Raw genomic sequence first — 17,937 nt, forward strand, 5'->3', positions numbered from 1 at the left:
GAATCTGGCCCAAAGTGTTAGTGTGGTAGGGCTCAGTACACACACCACACTCATACATATTCATTGAGCTTGAGTGTCAATGAATAATAATAGTAATGATGGACACATCAGTTTTATTGAGTTGTCAAGTGTGTCAGGTGTTGTTCTATGTGCCTCACATGTATTAATCGTTTGAGGTGTCATCACAATCCTATGAGGTTGATAGTTGCTCCTATTATCCTGTAAGACAGATGGGGAAATCAGAGGCCCAGAGACTCTGAGCTCCTTGCCCATTGTGAGACAGGTGCTAAGTGTTGGAGTTGGAATTTGAACCCAAATACTTCGAACTCACTCCATCACTGCCTCATGAAGAACAAATGGCTCATTCTCTTTCTTGGCCTTATATTTGTGCCATTACTCATTAGCTCATGCAGATGTTTGCTAAGTACCTGTTGGGTTCTAGGTGTTGGGGATGCAGCTTCGAACAAGGATGTCCAGTCCTTGCCCCCACCTGGAGAGGGGCAGATACTCAATTCATGCTTGCATAATTTGGTCTTTATTCACGGCTGTGGGTAGTGCTATGAAGAAGTGAACACAGTGCTTTAGAGATGCCTCATCGGGGACCCACCAGAGAGAGTGGCTTTGTCTTTATATTCAGAGGAAAACGACTTTTCCTTCAGAATGGAAGGAACTTTCTTAGACATGATGCCTTGTGTGTAACTGCTTGTTCCAGCCAGGGCCTCCTGCCCAGGAGGGCTGGGAGAACGGTTGGTAGCTGTGTTCTCAGGATTCTCCAGAGAAACAGAACTGACAGCGGGTGTGTGTGTGCGTGTGCGTGTGTGTATAAAACAGCATCTTTTGTTCAATGCTGCATCCCCAACACCTAGAATTCAGCAGGTAGTTAGTAAACATTTGCATGAGCTAATAAGTAATGGCACAAATACAGAGACAAGAAAGATAATGAGCTATTTGTTCTTTTTTTTTCTTTCGATATGGAGTCTCGCTCTGTCGCCCAGGCTGGAGTGCAGTGGTGCAATCTTGGCTCACTGCATGCTCTACCTCCTAGGTTCGTGCCATTCTCCCACCTCAGCCTCCTGAGTATCTGGGACGACAGGCGCGCGCCATCACAATCACGCCTGGCTAATTTTTTTGTATCTTTTTTTTTTTTAGTAGAGATGGGGTTTCACCGTGTTAACCAGGATGGTCTTGATCTCCTGACCTCGTGATCCATTCGCCTTGGCTTCCCAAAGTGGTGGGATTACAGGTGTGAGCCACCACCACACCCAGCCAAACCATTTGTCCTTTATGAGGCAGTGATGGAGTGAGTCCAAGGTACTTGGGTTCAAATCCCAACTCCAGCACTTACCAGCTGTGTCACAGTGGGCAAGTAGTTGAGTCTCTGGGCCTCTGTTTTGTATATATACGTATACTCACAAACACACACAGATAGATACAGAAAGATCTATACATATATTTTTTTGTGTGTGTGTATATATATCTTTATCTAAAAACATATTTATTACAAGGAACTGGCTCATGCAGTTGTGGAGGCTGAGAAGTCCCATGGTCTTCCATCTGCAAGTCAGAGACCAGGAAAGCCGGTAGTGTAGTTCCAGTCTGGTTCTGAAGGCCTGAGATCCAGGAGCACCATTGGTAGAAGTCCCATTCCAAAGGCAGAAGATTGATGTCCCAGCTCAAGCAGTGAGACAGAGAGAGATCAAATTCTCCCGTTCTCCACTGTTTCGTTCTGTTCAGGCCCTTGATGGATTGGACGCGGCCCACCCTCCTGGGAAGGGCCATCTGCTTTCCTCTGTCCACCTATTCAAATCCCATTCTCATCCCCAAAACACTCACAGGCACCCTGAGAAATACTGTTATATTTAACCAAATATCTGGTCACCCTGTGATCTAGTCAAGTTAACCTGTGAACTCAACCATCACAGTGGCTTTCTCTGCTCATGCCTTGCCTGGGTTGGAACTTCCTTGAAAGTAGAAGTTGGCTCTTCAGCCCTACCTGGCTTCCTGATCCCTTCGCTCTGGGGCTGGTGGCTGTTCTCACCTCCCATTATAACTCAGGGTTTCTGAGTCTCCAGTTCCCCTCTGGCAAATGGGGATGTGTGCCAGTACTTCTGTGCTGAAGGGCCTGCTCTGAGGAGTAAGCGAGGCGGTGTGTGGAGGGACTTCACATGGGGCCTCCTATTGAGCGAGCCTTGGGTGGGTCTCATTGGTCAGCGCTACTTCCTTCTGTGATTTCTAAATTGCCAAGGGCTGGGGAGGGTCAGTCCCAGGGCATCTTCCCTTCTGTAGGGTCCCCCAGTTCCCCTGCTTGCTTTCTGTGTCCTGACTGAAAATTACAGAGTGCTTTGACCACCCTGTGACCCAGCCAGCTGCAGGTTTTTCGCAGTAGACCTGAGCCCAAACCTGGGCCTTAAACATTCTCAGGCACTGATAAAAGGTATCTAGGTAGGCCAGGTGTGGTGGCTCACGCCTGTAATCCCAGCACTTGGGGAGGCCAAGATGGACGGATCACTTGAGGCCAGGAGTTCGAGACTAGCCTGGCCAACATGCTGAAACCCTGTCTGTACTAAAAATGCAAAAATTAGCTAAGCATGGTGGCGTGTGCTTGTAATCCTAGCTACTCAGGAGGCTGAGGCAGGAGAATTGTTTGAAGCCGGGAGACAGAGGTTGCAGTGAGCCAAGATTGTGCCACTGTACTCCAGCCTGGGCAACAGAGTGGGACTCTTGTCTGGAAAAAAAAAAATTAGCTAGGTGTGGTGGTGTAGTCCCAGCAACTTGATGGCTTAGGTGGAAGGGTCACTTGAGCCCAGCAGGCAAAGTTTGCAGTGAGCCGAGATTGCGCCACTGCACTCCAGCCTGGACAACAGAGTGAGGTTCCCTCTCACACAGAAAAAAAAAAAGAAATTAAAAAAAGGTATCTAGGTTATCACCCAAAACACTGAAAGAAACCGGCCCTGGCCCGGAGCCAAATTCCTTAAACCCTCACGTAAACTCCTTACCCCGATTCCTTCACTGTGGACCAAACCTAGGTAGACATCCGTTTTTTCTTGCCGCTTCCCTCAAGGATTGCTGCAGCACTCTAAGTTCCCTAATAAATGTTTTGGACGACTGCGTCAGGGCGACAGAGCGAGACTGTCTCAAAAAGAAGAAAAAACATCTCATGACCTTTTAAGCTGGTGACCAGTCAACTTCTTGCTAAATGAAAACTCTTCTGACATTGATGGAAAATAATCATCTTTATTCATTTATTCATTCTGCAAGTACTTCCGGAGGACCTGCTGCGCTGGGCCCCTATGGACACTGCAGACAGCGAGCATCTGCTCTCCTGAGCTTCCCTCACCTCTTTCTGCTCTGTAATTTCTTCTCAATGAGACGCCATCTCTATACTCTCTGGTGTCTGGCTATTTTTTTACGCAGCACATTCTTTTCTTTTCTTTTTTTTTTTTTTTGAGATGGAGTTTTGCTCTTGTTGCCCAGGCTGGAGTGCAGTGGCACGATCTCGACTCACTGCAACCTCCGCCTCCCAGGTTCAAGTGATTCTCCTGCCTCAGCCTCCTGAGTAGCTGGGATTACAGGTGCCCACCCCCTCACCTAGCTAATTTTTTTTTTTTTTCTTTTTGCATTTTTAGTAGAGAGGAGGTTTCACCACGTTGGCCAGGCTGGTCTGGAACCCCTGACCTCAGGTGATCCACCCACCTCGGCCTCCCAAAGTGCTGGGATTATAGGCGTGAGCCACCGCACCTGGACTTACACAGCACATTTTCTAGGCTATCCTGCCTTGCATGTATCAGTGAAGCAGCGTCATTCATCTGGGGTAAATACCCAAGTTTCATTGTCTTCGTGGCCATGGAAAACCAGGACACGGACATACAGTGAGGTTCAGAGTGGAAGTATAATAGGCGAAACAAAAGCTCTTTGCTGCAGAGAGAGGGGTCCCAGAGAAATGGGTTGCTGCTTCTGCAGTGGCATGCAAGGGGTTTTATAGATGAGCTTGAGGAGGCGGTGTCTGATTTACATATGGCACGAAGATTGGTCAGACCAGGTGTTTCATTTGCGTATGATTACAAAAACTGGTTAGGACTAGGTGTGCCATTTGCATAGTGTGTGAAAAGCTGGCCATCCCCACCCTAATCTTGTGTTATGCAGATGGGTTCTCTATCTGGCCGGTGCCTTATTGTTGCTTACTTCTTTACTGTACTCGTGGTGACAAAGAAAAGGGAAGATGGAGCCTCCTTGTTGAATATACCTGGCCCCCTGGTAGCTTTTCTATTGGCACAGCTGCTGGCATTCACTCATGTGAGTTTCCAGCTTGCTTATCTATGTCTGCAGCTCGATTTTTCAGGCTACTCTTTGTTAGAAAAGAAATGATTTGAGGCCAGGCACAGTGGCTTACACCTGTAATCCCAGCACGTTGGGAGGCTGAGGTGGGTTGATCATCTGAGGTCAGGAGTTCGAGACCAGCCTGGCCAACATGGTGAAACCCCGTCTCTACTAAAAATACAAAAAAATTAGCCGGGTGTGGTGGCAGGTGCCTGTAATTCCAGCTACTCGGGAGGCTGAGACAGGAGAATTGCTTGAACCTGGGACGGGGAGGTTGCAGTGAGCCAAGATTGCACCATTGCACTCGAGCCTGGGCAACAAGAGTAGAAAAAAAAAAAAAATAGGGGAAATTCTGCTGAGGACTGTTTTACTCTCACTATCTGCCTAAATAATTTCTATCTATCTCTTGTATCATCAGTAGCTCATTCTTTTTTAGGCTGTATAATGTTCTCTTGTGTGGCTGTATCACAATTTGTGTATCTATCATATTGTTGGATTGGTTGTTTCTAGGTTGGGGCATGATGAATAAGGCCTCAGGGAACATTTTGGCCAAGTCTTTTGTGCCCATTTGCACTCCTTGTTCTTTGATATATACCTGAGGGCGGACTTGATGTCAGAGGGTAGGTGTGTGTTTAACTTTGTTAGAAACCTCTAAACAGATCTCCAAGGTGGCTCTGCCATTTGGCTCTCCCACCAGCAGCGTCTGAGGGTCTGAGTTGGCGCTGCTCTGTTCTTGGGCGGCTGTCCTCACAAAGCCCCTTGCCCCTCCTCTGCTGCACCCCAACATTATGTTTCCCTCTTTTGCTGTCTCCCCAGGTGCTCCTGAGAGTTTGAGGGGAAATGCAGATTTGGTGAGTCTCCATGAGATTTGGGGCTAGTATCTCCGGCTCTGGGCCCTTCCCTCTCCCTCTCTCAGGTGCTTCCCTGCAGGTGTGTCAGGAGCCCAGGGAACCCAACCCTAGGCAGGGCAGTGGGGGTCTGGTCCTAGCCTCCCTGACTCTGGCCCAGCACCTGCTGGGACAGATTGTTCAACCCTGCTTTTCCTCATTTGCAAAGCTGGGGGCAGAAGACCTGATGAGGGGCAGGCACTGGGATCCGTACCAAGTTGCCACTCTCTCATTCACAAGTATTTATTCTGTGGCTCCTGTGCTCTGTGCTGCGGCCACTTGGGAGGGAACCATCAGTCCGTTAGGGGAGAGAGAAGTTAGGCAAATGAGTATATAAATAGAAACAGTGATAAGTACCATCAACAAAAGAACAGGCTGCCTTGAGAGAGAATTACAAGGGGACCGAGCCTGGGGAGGGAGCAGCCTTAGGTGCCCCCAGGTGGCCTGGGCACAGTTCTGCTGACAGAGTTCTCAGGTACGCCCCTGGCCTCGGTGACCTGTGAGGTCCTTTGGGATGAGTGCTCCTGGCTGTTGGATTTCCAGGTTACCAGCTCCCTTCCCTGAACACCAAGATGGGGGGGTCACCTTCTAGTGCTAGCCTATCCTGCAGTTGCTTCTCTTTTGCCCTAGAATGCTGGGTGGAGACCCTGCTACTCCTTGTGTGGGAGGGCGGAGCCTGTTTTCTTCCCACCTCTCCAGACTGTCCCCTGGGGAGCGCGGGGAGAGCCTGGGTTAACGAGGGTCCCTGTGCTGGCAGGCTTACGTCCTGAGCATGGAGCCCTGTGGCCACTGCCTCATTATCAACAATGTGAACTTCTGCCGTGAGTCTGGGCTCAGCACCCGCACTGGCTCCAGCATTGACTGTGAGAAGTTGCAGCGCCGCTTCTCCTTGCTGCATTTCATGGTGGAGGTGAAGCATGACCTGACTGCCAAGGTACACTCACTGTCTGTGGAGGGAGACAGGGTGGGGGCCAGTGGGGGGGGAAGTATCTTTCGAGGGACCCCAAAAGCCAGCTGACTCCCCAGATGAGCCCTTACATCTGGAGGACCGTGGGAGGTAGGACGGCTCAGCGGCTACAGGTTCAAGTTCAGACACAGAAGTCTGGGTTTGAGGACTGGCTGTCTCGGCCACCTGCTGTGTGACCTCCTGTGTCTCAGTTTCCTTGTCTGGAAAGCAGGAATAGTACCTACCTCCTTGGGTTGTTTTAGGGGTTCGATGAACAGTGCCCAAGCATAGCACCTTCTCCCCGAAAACGGTGGCTATTACGACTGCTGGGACTGTCAGCATTTCAGTACTGGCCCTGGGAAGCTGAGAAAGTGCTCTGCCCAGGCCTTTGGGTTGGGCCCTTTGTTGTTTTGTTTTTTTTGGTGGCAGGGGACAGAGTCCCACTTTGTCATCCAGGCTGGAGTGCAGTGGCATGATCTCGGCTCACTGCAACCTCCACCTCCCGGGTTCAAGCAATTCTCCTGCCTCAGCCTCCTGAGTAGCTGGGACTACAGGTGCATGCTACCACGCCTGGCTGAATTTTTTTTTTTGTATTTTTAGTAGAGATGGGGTTTCACCATGTTGGCCAGGCTGGTCTCAAACTCCTGACCTCAAATGATCGGCCCGCCTTGGCCTCCCAAAGTGCTGGGATTACATGGGTGAGCCACCGCGCCCGGCCAGGCTGAGCCCTCTTATTGTCAGGAAGGGCCCAGTCTGCAGCCGGGCCTGTCGGTGCTTCTGGCTCACCTGCAGCCCTCTCTTGTAGGAAATGGTGCTAGCTTTGCTGGAGCTGGCACGGCGGGACCACAGTGCTCTGGACTGCTGTGTGGTGGTCATTCTCTCTCACGGCTGTCAGGTAGGAAGCATCCCTCTGCTCCTTGGGCAGGCATTGGGTAAAGGCCGTGCCAAGAGGCCGTGCAGGGGCCATGTCCCTTCCTGTGTTCAGAACACCCTTGGCTTTGTGGAAAGGGGCTGTGGGGCCCTGCCCACCTCCTGTTGTTTTCTTGGGAGCCATGTGGTTTGAGGAGTTGGCTGCACCTTTCTGGGCAGGTCGGTGTTCCTGGGAGAAGCTCTCTGGGAGAGGGAGGGCAGAGACCAGGTCTGCTCACGAAGCTCCTGCCCCCAGAATTTGTTCAGAGGCAGGTACAGCACACATATTGTCTCAGCTCCTGTCTCTGTCCTGTGAGGCATTGCCCCAGGCCCCTTGCTGCTAGTGGGACTCAGGACACCAGGCCCACTGGGGGCTTGGCCCCTTAAGTGTTTGTCATTGTGATTAAGCCCTTACCCCTTCCTGGGCCTTAATTTCCTCATCTTTTAAGTTGAGGAGTTGGACAGATCACAGTTACAAGCTGGGGCCTGGAGTCTCCCTGTGGTCTGCACGGTGTTTTGAAAACTGGCAAATTTCACATAAAAATCAGGATTTCTAGTTTCTGTTGACAAACCGCAAAGGTGTGGCCTGACCAGGCCAGCATCCTCAGCCAGTAAAACTCCAGCCTGTGGCTGGGAAGGGCTTTTCCTTTGGTCCTTTCTCTCATAATGTGGTCCCTAGAGCTCATGAGGAATGTGGACTCCCAGGCCCTACCCTGGACCTCTTCATTCCGAGTCTGCCCAGTAACAAGGTTCCCAGGTGATTTCTGTGCACTTGGGTTTGAGCTGAATTGATTTAAAGCAGCCACTCTCAGCATTGAGCTGCCTCAGTCAGAGGGGCCTGGAGGACCAGACTGCTGATTAGGAGGTCTGGGTGGGGCCCGGGAATTGCATTTCTTACACGTTCCCAAGCGGTATCGATGCTGCTGCTGCAGGGGCCAAACTTTGAGAACCACTGGTCTAGAGGCCACAGCCAGCACTCTCCAGGCATACTGTCTGGCCCCTAGAGGCACATGAGTTTGAGATGAGACCCCTGGAATAGATGCTGACTAGGGTCTTTCCAGAACCAACCTGCTCTGTCTCAATCAGCCTCATGCCCCTGGCTTTGACCTTCCAAATCCTTGGCCCCCACAAAACTTCTGAACAGGCTGCTGGATTCCTACTCCAACTTCTTGGTTTTGTAACCAGGGTTCTTGGTCTTCTAGGCCAGCCACCTGCAGTTCCCAGGGGCTGTCTACGGCACAGATGGATGCCCTGTGTCGGTCGAGAGGATTGTGAACATCTTCAATGGGACCAGCTGCCCCAGCCTGGGAGGGAAGCCCAAGCTCTTTTTCATCCAGGCCTGTGGTGGGGGTAAGCAGCTCCTTGGCCTCCCACTGGGTGGGTCTGATGAGCAGGGAGCCACCACCTGCCTCTTTCTCCAGCCTGCCCCTCACAGAGCCCACGAGGTCTCTCCAGGCAGTCAGAGGGTACCACGCATGGTCCGTTTTTGGCAGCACTTCTGCCTGGCTGGAGCAGGCCCCGCTCTGTCGGCTCTGTAGAGGTTGGAGTCTTCAGTTTCATGGCACAGTGGCATCATGGGCTCGTGTAACTTTGGCAGCTTCAATTCCAGAGACTTGGCAAGAAAGAAACTAAACAGAAGAGAGAGGAGAAACCTCTTTTTATTTTTCTTGTCACCATTCCCCTGACCTCCATCAACCAAACCCCGTTTCCACTATCCCAGAGAAAGGGTGGCCACAGCTAAACTGCACGGAGAAAGCAAAGAATTTAATTATTGGAATTTTCAAAAGCGTAGTTCTGGGGGTTCGAGGAATGTTTAGGGATTACTTGGGCTGGGCGCAGTGTCTCATGCCCAACAGTTTGGGAGGCCAAGGCAGGAGAATTGCTTGAGCCAGGAGTTCGAGACCCGCCTGGGCAACACAGCGAGACCCTGTCTCTATTTTTGTTTTGTTTTTTAAAGAATTACTTGGATTATTTGTAGTTTTGCTGTATGCTCTGATTTTTTTTTTTTTTTTTTTTTGAGACGGAGTCTTGCTCTGTAGCCCGGGCTGGACTGCAGTGGCCGGATCTCAGCTCACTGCAAGCTCCGCCTCCCGGGTTTACGCCATTCTCCTGCCTCAGCCTCCCAAGTAGCTGGGACTACAGGCGCCCGCCACCTCGCCCGGCTAGTTTTTTGTATTTTTAGTAGAGACGGGGTTTCAGCGTGTTAGCCAGGATGGTCTCGATCTCCTGACCTCGTGATCCGCCCGTCTCGGCCTCCCAAAGTGCTGGGATTACAGGCTTGAGCCACCGCGCCCGGCCTGTATGCTCTGATTTTAAACTTAACTCCTACTACAGTGTTACCTGATTTTCTTATAAAAAAGAGGGAAGAGAGGGAAACATGGGGATTTCTGGCTTGTGGGTCATGACAGGAATATCAGGGAGCACTAGAAATTCTGTCCCAGGGAGTCCCCTCTGCCCTAGACTCTCCACGGACTGGGACATTCAGAACGTGTATCAGTTCCTTGCCTCCAGCCTGATCTGCCAGAGAAGCAGGCACTGTTACACCATAGCGCTGTCCAGCTTGTCCAGCTGTGACGTGGGCACCTGTGGTGTGTTTCTCCTGCGCACATCCAACTGCCCCATCCCTATTCCACGTTGGCAGAGTTGGGTGGAGGCTACCTAGGAGAGCAGCCTCTGGTCACATCATTCATCCAGTAGGTGTTACTGAGCACCAGCTGTATATACCAGGCTGTGTGTTAGGTGCTGGGGATAGGGGAAAACAGAGTTTCAGTCTCCTGGAATTTATAATTTGACATGAACTGTATTAAATCACTGTCATAACCCATGCCCATAGCTTGACCACAAGTGATTGAGAACACTTGATTAAACCCTGGATCGGCTACTGACCTGTCTATCACACAACCCCGGGCCAGTTCATCTCTAGACATCTCAGCAAATGGGGAAAATAACAGAACCCACTCCCAAACTCAGGTGATCCTCCCACCTCAGCCTCCTGAGTAGCTGGGGCTACAGCTGCCCACTACCACGCCCAGCTAATTTTTCTTTTTCTTTTTTTTGTAGAGACGGGATTTTGCCATGTTGCCCAGGCTGGTCTTGAACTCCTGGGTTCAAGTGATCTGCCCACTTTGGCCTCCCAGAGTGCTGGGATTACAGGCATGAGCCACTGTGCCTGGGCAACTTTAATAATATTTAATGCACTAATTGGTGTGTGTACAGTGACTGGTTCATTTTAATAACTGAAATCCCAGACTGCCCCCCACTCCCACCCTGGAGGACCCAGTGTCACATAAGAGCCCCCCACCCCACTGACGCCAGCACAGTTGCCTCAGGACAGCAGTAATAGGAAGCAAGGAAGGCTGCCACTCTGGGGGCTATAGAAACCCTGCTCTGCCTCACCTCCTGTCTTGTCCATGGTGTGTGGTCCAGCAATGCTCTTCCTCTGGAGCCTGCGCTCCCTCTTTCTCGTATGAATCAAACGAAAGACAGAAAGGGCAAGGGAATTAGGAATGCAGGCTGAGCGGGCATACCTGCTTTCTGGACGGTTAGTTGGTCTTGTGCTCCTCCTATGCCCCATCCAGTCTCAGTCGCAACAGCAGGGAGGGCCTTTGTCACTTGAATATCTGCTGTCACTCTTAGGACTCAGTAGCAGGGCTTCTAAGGGCTTTGGTGACCTGGCCCCTGCCATTTCACCTCCCCCAGTCTGACATGCTCCGAGTCCCCCAGCATGGCCCAGCCTTCACAGGATGTCCAGGTTCTTGCTTGCTCTTCTACCTGATCCCCTGGCTAACTCTGTTTTTAAAATTCATTTTTACTTATTTTGTTTTAGAGATGGGGGTCTCACTATATTGCCCAGGCTAGTCTTGAACTATTGGGCTCAAGTGATACTCCCACCTCTGCCTCCCAAAGTGCTGGGATTACAGGCATGAGCCGTTGTGCCTGGCACCTGGCCGACTCTTAATCATCCATCCTTCTGGTTACAATGTATTGTCACCACCTACAGAAGGTCTTCCCTAAACACCCCCTTTCTTGGCCAAAGTCAGGGTTAGCTGGCCTTTGTGCTCCTGCAGCCTCTGTCCCTCCCCTGCCATAGCACTGTCTCATTGTATTGAGCTGGGCCTATCCCCTGGTCAGCTCCGAGTAGAGGGCAAGGCCTACCCCACAGCCAGGCCCCCAGCCTGGCACAGAGCCCACAGTCTGGTTGCACCTCATGTGAATTCTAATTTGAATTTAGAGGAGAACCATATAAAAGCATCTGTGTGGTTCACGCCTGTAATCCCAACAGTTTGGGAGGCCGAGGTGGGAGGATCTCTTGAGACGAGGACTTTGAGACTAGTCTCTATAACAAATTTTAAAACATTAGCCAGGTGTGGTGGTGTGTGCCTATGGTCCCAGCTACTTGGGATGTTTAGGCAGGAAGATCGCTTGGGCCCTGGATGTCGAGGCTACAGTGAGCCATGTTTGCCTTATTGCACTCCGGCCTGGGTGACAGAACGAGACCCTGTCTCTAAAAAAACAAACAAACAAACAAAAAAAACAAAAAAAAACACTACGAGCCAAATTTGGCATAATGCAGATTTCCATCATTAAAACAAAACTCACAGAAAACAGCAAGATTTCAAAGCCAGCACGCAGTGATTAAGATGCCCATTTGGAGCTGGGTTCCTGCTTTGCCTCCGCAGGCTGCATGACCTGGTGCTTAACGCTGTTACCACATGGTGGCGCCACGTCAGCTGAGAGCAGAAATAGAATGGTCTCGGTTCTCCGCCAGTGCCTGGCCAGGTGTCTGTGTACATGCATCAGAACACCTGCACTGGGTTTTGAGGACTCTTGTATTGCTATTTTGTAACTCACTATTGTAATAATTTAAAAATCATTAAAAAATAATAATTTTAAAACCCTCCAACATGTCATCCACCTCTTCATTAGGAGGTAACAGCACCAGGGCTGAAAAATGTGCCTTAAAGTCGGTAACTTTGGTGTGCAACGTCCGCGTGAGAGGCAACCAAGTGGCTGCCTCTCTGAGGCTGAGCCGTCAATGTTGGGGTGACCCCTCTTTGGGATTTGAGAGATCAGGATGACAAGGCGGAAACAAATGATAATATGCTACAGCGGTGGTGGATTTTCTGTGTGGAGGGAACATCTGCTCCTACTGTATGTTTATTCTTGTGGGGAATGAGTCCTGCCTTACGGGGAGTTTTGCATTAATGAGGCTCTCTAAGAACCAAGCCATGCATAAAATGCAGAACACCGTAGGCAAGGCCTTCACATAAGATTTGTGGACTGAGGCTGACACGGGAATGGAACTGCCTTAGCGCCCCTGCCTGACCCCCTCTTTGCTTTCCCCCACAGCCCCTGCTCTGATCCTGTTGTCTCTTCTCAGCCTCTCTGCTCACCCTGTCTCCTCTGGCCATTCTTACAGCATCCCCTGCTTAGGCGTCCCCCCGCCCCCGCAGGCTGCCAGGCAGACCCAGCCTCAGGACTCCTTGCTGTGCTGCTTCACATCATTCCCAGACACCTGAGGCAGATTCCGGAATCTCTATCAAGAAAACAATGAGAAGCGATGAACCGAGAAATCTAGAGAAAAACATGGCTGTCACAGATGAAAGAGGCCCCCCTTTGCAGGCTGGGGGCCCCTATGAGAAGCAGCAGGATAGTTGAGAGGCGAAAAAATAGGGGGCAGAATTCTGCGCCCCTCATCAGCTGGGAGAATGCCAATTACCAATCGTTTCTGAGCTTTAGCTGTGTGGGGTAAGAGGTCAATAGATTTTGGTGGTATTATTCTGGGGTTGCCAGAACCACCTCTGTCCCTGGCAGATGGGCCCCCAGCTCCTCTGGGTGAACCGTGACTTCCCTCAGTCACATAGATCCAGCCATGCAAACCTGCCTGTGTTGCAGCCAGCACTTGCTGTCTCTCTTACCAGGACCGTTCTCCCTGATGGCATCAGGGCCTGGATCACGGTCACCTTTTCTGGGAGTGTTTTCCCAGGGGACCCTCTGGACCACACCTACTCCAACTTCAGCCTATTTTTAAAAAAATTTATCTCTTTTTTTTTCCTACAGTATATATACATAGTTAAATATATATATATATGTTTTTTTTTTTTTTTTTGAGACGGAGTCTTGCTCTGTCGCCCAGGCTGGAGTGCAGTGGCGAGATCTCGGCTCACTGCAAGCTCCGCCTCCCCGGTTCACGCCATTCTCCTGCCTCAGCCTCCCGAGCAGCTGGGACTACAGGTGCCCTCTACCATGCCCGGCTAAGTTTTTGTATTTTTAGTAGAGATGGGGTTTCACTGAGTTAGCCAGGATGGTCTCGATCTCCTGACCTTGATGATCCACCCACCTCGGCTTCCCAAAGTGCTGGGATTACAGGCGTGAGCCACCGCGCCCGGCAATATGTATATATATTTTAACCAAAGCTCTTGTTAGCTGCCTTCTTTCCGGAGTAGCCCTCGGTGCTCCACCTTACCCCACCCACCATGAGCCCTACTGCAAAAGACCTCATCCTGGAAGACCTCCCTCAGTGTCTCCACTTCAGTGGCTCTGTAGCTGAGCCATGTGGGGCACAAGTCCTGCCAGGATCTCTCTGTTTTCCAAGCTTGGCATTGCCTTTGGGGAGTCTAGATTTTATTTTATTTTTTTATTTTTTTGAGACGGAGTCTCGCTCTGTCACCCAGGCTGGAATCCAGTGGCGCAATCTCCTCTCACTGCAAGTTCCGCCTCCCGGGTTCACACCATTCTCCTGCCTCAGCCTCCCGAGTAGCTGGGACTACAGGCGCCGCCACCACGCCTGGCTAATTTTTTTGCAGTTTTAGTAGAGACGGGGTTTCACCGTGTTAGCCAGGATGGTCTTGATCTCCTGACCTCGTGATCCACCCGCCTCAGCCTCCCAAAGTGTTGGGATTACAGGCGTGAGCCATCGTGCCCGGCCAGGAGTCTAGATTTTAAAATGGAAAAAACGAAAAATATGACAACCTAAAAAAAAAAATCATTCAGAATGTTATAAGCTAATACAGCTGTCTCATTTTTGCATCTTCCTTTTGGATGCCAGCCCACAAGCACAGTCTGCTTTTCTCAGATAACATTATCTGTTAAGCAGTTCCCCAGATCTCCATGGCCTTCATCAACACTAGCTCAAATGGCTTTGTAATGGGCCATTTTCATGATATGCACTAATTTCCTAAACCATTTTCCTGATGTTGGCCGTTTAGGTGGTATGTAATTTTTGGCTCACACAACCACATGTGTCTTTGTACAGAAAGCTTTTGACTGCATTTGAATTATTTTCTTAGGAAATTATTGGATTAGAAGGTGTAAAGATCTCCATGGATTTCATTACCCATGACTTGGTGTCTATTTGATATTTTTCTGATGGCTTCTTTGATTCTAGAAAAGGATTTGCCATAGCGCAAGAAGTACAAATGATAACACTAGGACAAAATAGAGAGGAAACACAAGGAGAGAAGAAAAGTAAGAGTAAGTTTGGATTCCAAAAATACATCCTAGGATGTCCTGCAGCTTTCTACGTTCTCTAAAGTACAAGTGAATTAAAAATGTGAGGTATACAACACTGATTTTAGAGATAAAATCACTTTGCAGATGTAAAGAAACATGGAAAAATAGTAGACTCAAAAATGAGGTGGGTCAAAGTCCCAGTCAGCCTCTGTCTTGAGGGAGAAACCCCTTAACTTATCTGAGTCTCAGTTGCCTAATTACATAAAATGAAATAGTGATATCTACTTGCTAGAGGTGGCCTGCTCATTTTTTACGCTTTCCAGCCGCCATTGGAAATAAGATCACTGGCCAGGCACAGTGGCTCACTCCTGTAATCCCAGCACTTTGGGAGGCCGAGGCGGGCAGATCATGAGGTGAGGAGATCAAGACCATCCCGGCTAACACAGTGAAACCCATCTCTACTAAAAATACAAAAAATTAGCCGGGCATGGTGGTGGCGAGCGCCTGTAGTCTCAGCTACTTGGGAGGCTGAGGCAGGAGAATCGCTTGAACCCGGGAGGCGAAGCTTGCAGTGAACCAAGATCGCGCCACTGCACTCCCACTCCAGCCTGGATGACAGAGCAAGACTCCATCTCAAAAAAAAAAAAGATCACTTTCAAGATCCATGGAATCTGGTTCTATAGTTCTATATGTGGTAGACAGAAGTCAGGAGTAGGGACCCCAGACACATTTCTTCCCTTGGGAGACACTGTGACCTTGACAGCCTGAGTAAAGGGTTTGAGTGAGTGAGTGTGATATAGTGGACAGTTTCTTCAACTATATTTCTGAAAAAAGACAAGTTTGATATGACTTTTTAAAAATTGTGACAAAATACACATAATATAAAATTTGCCATCTTAACCATTTTTTGGGGATGATTGCTTGAGCTCAGGAGTTTGAGGCTGGAGTGAGCTAAGATCGTGCTACTTCACTCCAATCTGGGCAACATAGCAAAAACCTGTCTCTTAAAAAAAAAAAAAAGCCTATAATCCCAGTCCTTTGGGAGGCCAAGGCAGGCAGATTGCTTGAGCCCAGGAGTTTGAGACCAGCCTGGGCAATACGGCAAGATCCTATCTCTATAAAAAATACAAAAATTAGCTGCGTGTGGTGGCACCTGTAGTCCCAACTGCTTGACAGGCTGAGGTGGGGGGATCACTTGAGCCTTGGAGGTCAAGGCTGCAGTGAGCTGTGATTGCACCACTGCACTCCAACCGGGTTGGCAGAATGAGACTCTGTCTCAAAAAACAAAAACAAAAATCCCCCAAAACAAAACAAAAAACAAAAAAACCACTGCCCTCTCCCCACTGAATGGTCCTGCCACCCTTTTCAAAATTCATTTGACCATGTGTGTGAGGGTATATGTCTGGACTCTATTCAATGACACTGACCTGTGTCTGTCTTCATGCCAGTACCATGCTGTTTTGATTACTGTAGCTTTGTAGTAAGTTTTGAAATCAGGACGTATGAGTCCTCCAATTTTGCTCTTTTCCAGATTGTTTTGTCTATTTGGGGTCCCTTGAGATTCTCGTGTGAATTTTAGGATAGATTTTCTATTTCTGCAAAAAACATCATTTTGATAGGGATTGCATTTAATCTATAAATTGCTTTGGGTAGTATTGATATCTTTACGTTTTTTAATTTATAAACATAGGATATATTTCCATTTATATCTTTTATTTTATTTTTTTGAGATGAAGTCTTGCTCTGTTGTCAGACTCGAGTGCTGTGGTGCCATCTCGGCTGACTGCAACCTCTGACTCCCTGGTTCAAGCAATTCTCCTGCCTCAGCCTCCTGAGTAGCTGGGATTACAGGCACACACCACCACTCCCAGCTAATTTTTGTATTTTTAGTAGAGACGGGGTTTCACCATGTTGGTCAGGATAGTTTCAATCTCCTGACCTAGTGATCCGCCCGCCTTGGCCTCCCAAAGTGCTGGGATTACAGGCGTGAGCCACCGTGCCTGGCCTGTATCTTCTTTCTTTTTCTTTCTTTTTCTTTTTTTTAGATGGAGTCTTGCTCTGTTACCCAGGCTGGAGTGCAGTGGCATGATCTTGACTCACTGCAACCTCTGCCTCCTGGATTCAAGCTGTTTTCCTGCCTCAGCCTCCCAAGTAGCTGGGATTACAGATGCCCACCACCACGCCTGGGTAATTTTTGTATTTTTTAGTAGAGACGGGATTTTACCATGTTGGCCAGGCTTGTTTCAAACTCCTGACCTCAGGTGATCCACCCGCCTTGGCCTACCAAAGTGCTGGGATTACAAGTGTGAGCCACCATGCCCGGCTCTTTTTCTTTTTTGAGACTGGGTCTTGCTTTGTCACCCAGGCAGCCGTGCAGTGGCGCGATCATAGCACACTGCAGCCTCAACTGCTTGGACTCAAGTGGTTGTCCCACCTCAGCCTCACAAGTAGCGGGGACCACAGGCACGTGCCACCACACCTGGCTAAATTTTTTATTGTGTGTAGAGATGAGGTTTTGCTGGTTTGGAACTCCTGGGCTCAAGGGATCCTCCTGCCTCAGCCTCCCAAAGTGTTGGGATTACAGGCATGAGCCATGGTGTCCAGCCTTCTTTAATTTCTTTTAGCAATGTTTTGTAGTTTTCATTTTACAAGTCTTTCATCTTGGTTAATTTCTAGCTATTTTATTATTTTTGATGCTATTGTCAATGGAATCTTTTTTTTTTTTTTTTTTTTTGAGACGGAGTCTCGCTCTGTCGCCCAGGCTGGAGTGCAGTGGCGCGATCTTGGCTCACTTAAAACTCTGCCTCCCGGGTTTACGCCATTCTCCTGCCTCAGCCTCCCGAGTAGCTGGGACTGTAGGTGCCCGCCACCTCACCCGGCTAGTTTTTTGTATTTTTTAGTAGAGACGGGGTTTCACCGTGTTAGCCAGGATGGTCTCGATCTCCTGACCTCGTGATCCGCCCGTCTCAGCCTCCCAAAGTGCTGGGATTACAGGCTTGAGCCACCGCGCCTGGCCTGGAACCATTTTGGTAATTTCATTTTCTGATTGTTCATTGCTCGTGTACAGAAATGCAAGTATTTTTTATGGTTGGCTTTGTATCCTGCTAATATGCTAATTTTATTTGTTCTAATAGTGTTTAATCTTTAGGGCTTTCTGCATATAAAATCATACCATTTGTGAGCAGAGACAATTTTACTCCTTCTTTCCAATTTGAATGTCTTTTATTTCTTTTTCTTGCCTCCTTGCCCTATTTAAAACCTCTAGTAATATGTTGAATAGAAGTGGCAAAAGCAGGAATTCTTGCCTTCTTCCTGATCTTATAGAAAAAGGTTTCAGTCTTTCACCATCGAGTATAATGTTTGCTGTGGGTTTTTCATATGTGGCTTTTATTATGTTGAGGTAGTTTCCTTCTATTCTGAGTTTGT

General features: G+C 49.1%; 1 protein-coding gene across 2 annotated transcripts in view; it reads left to right on the top strand.

The window, feature by feature from the left end:
* CASP9 (caspase 9) overlaps positions 1 to 17,937 on the top strand; it is a 30,722-nt gene that overhangs the window by 9,145 nt on the left and 3,640 nt on the right. The window contains exons 3-6 of one of the 2 annotated variants that reach the window (XM_007980436.3): positions 5,134 to 5,168; positions 5,962 to 6,138; positions 6,956 to 7,045; positions 8,262 to 8,409. The exons of the other annotated variant lie outside the window; for it this stretch is intronic. Of the exons in view, the coding sequence (XP_007978627.1) occupies positions 5,134 to 5,168; positions 5,962 to 6,138; positions 6,956 to 7,045; positions 8,262 to 8,409 (450 nt within the window). The remainder of the gene's footprint in view (positions 1 to 5,133; positions 5,169 to 5,961; positions 6,139 to 6,955; positions 7,046 to 8,261; positions 8,410 to 17,937) is intronic. 2 annotated transcript variants of the gene reach the window in all.

The sequence above is a fragment of the Chlorocebus sabaeus genome, chromosome 20 (genome assembly GCF_047675955.1).
Source record: "Chlorocebus sabaeus isolate Y175 chromosome 20, mChlSab1.0.hap1, whole genome shotgun sequence".
Lineage (NCBI taxonomy): Eukaryota > Metazoa > Chordata > Mammalia > Primates > Cercopithecidae > Chlorocebus > Chlorocebus sabaeus.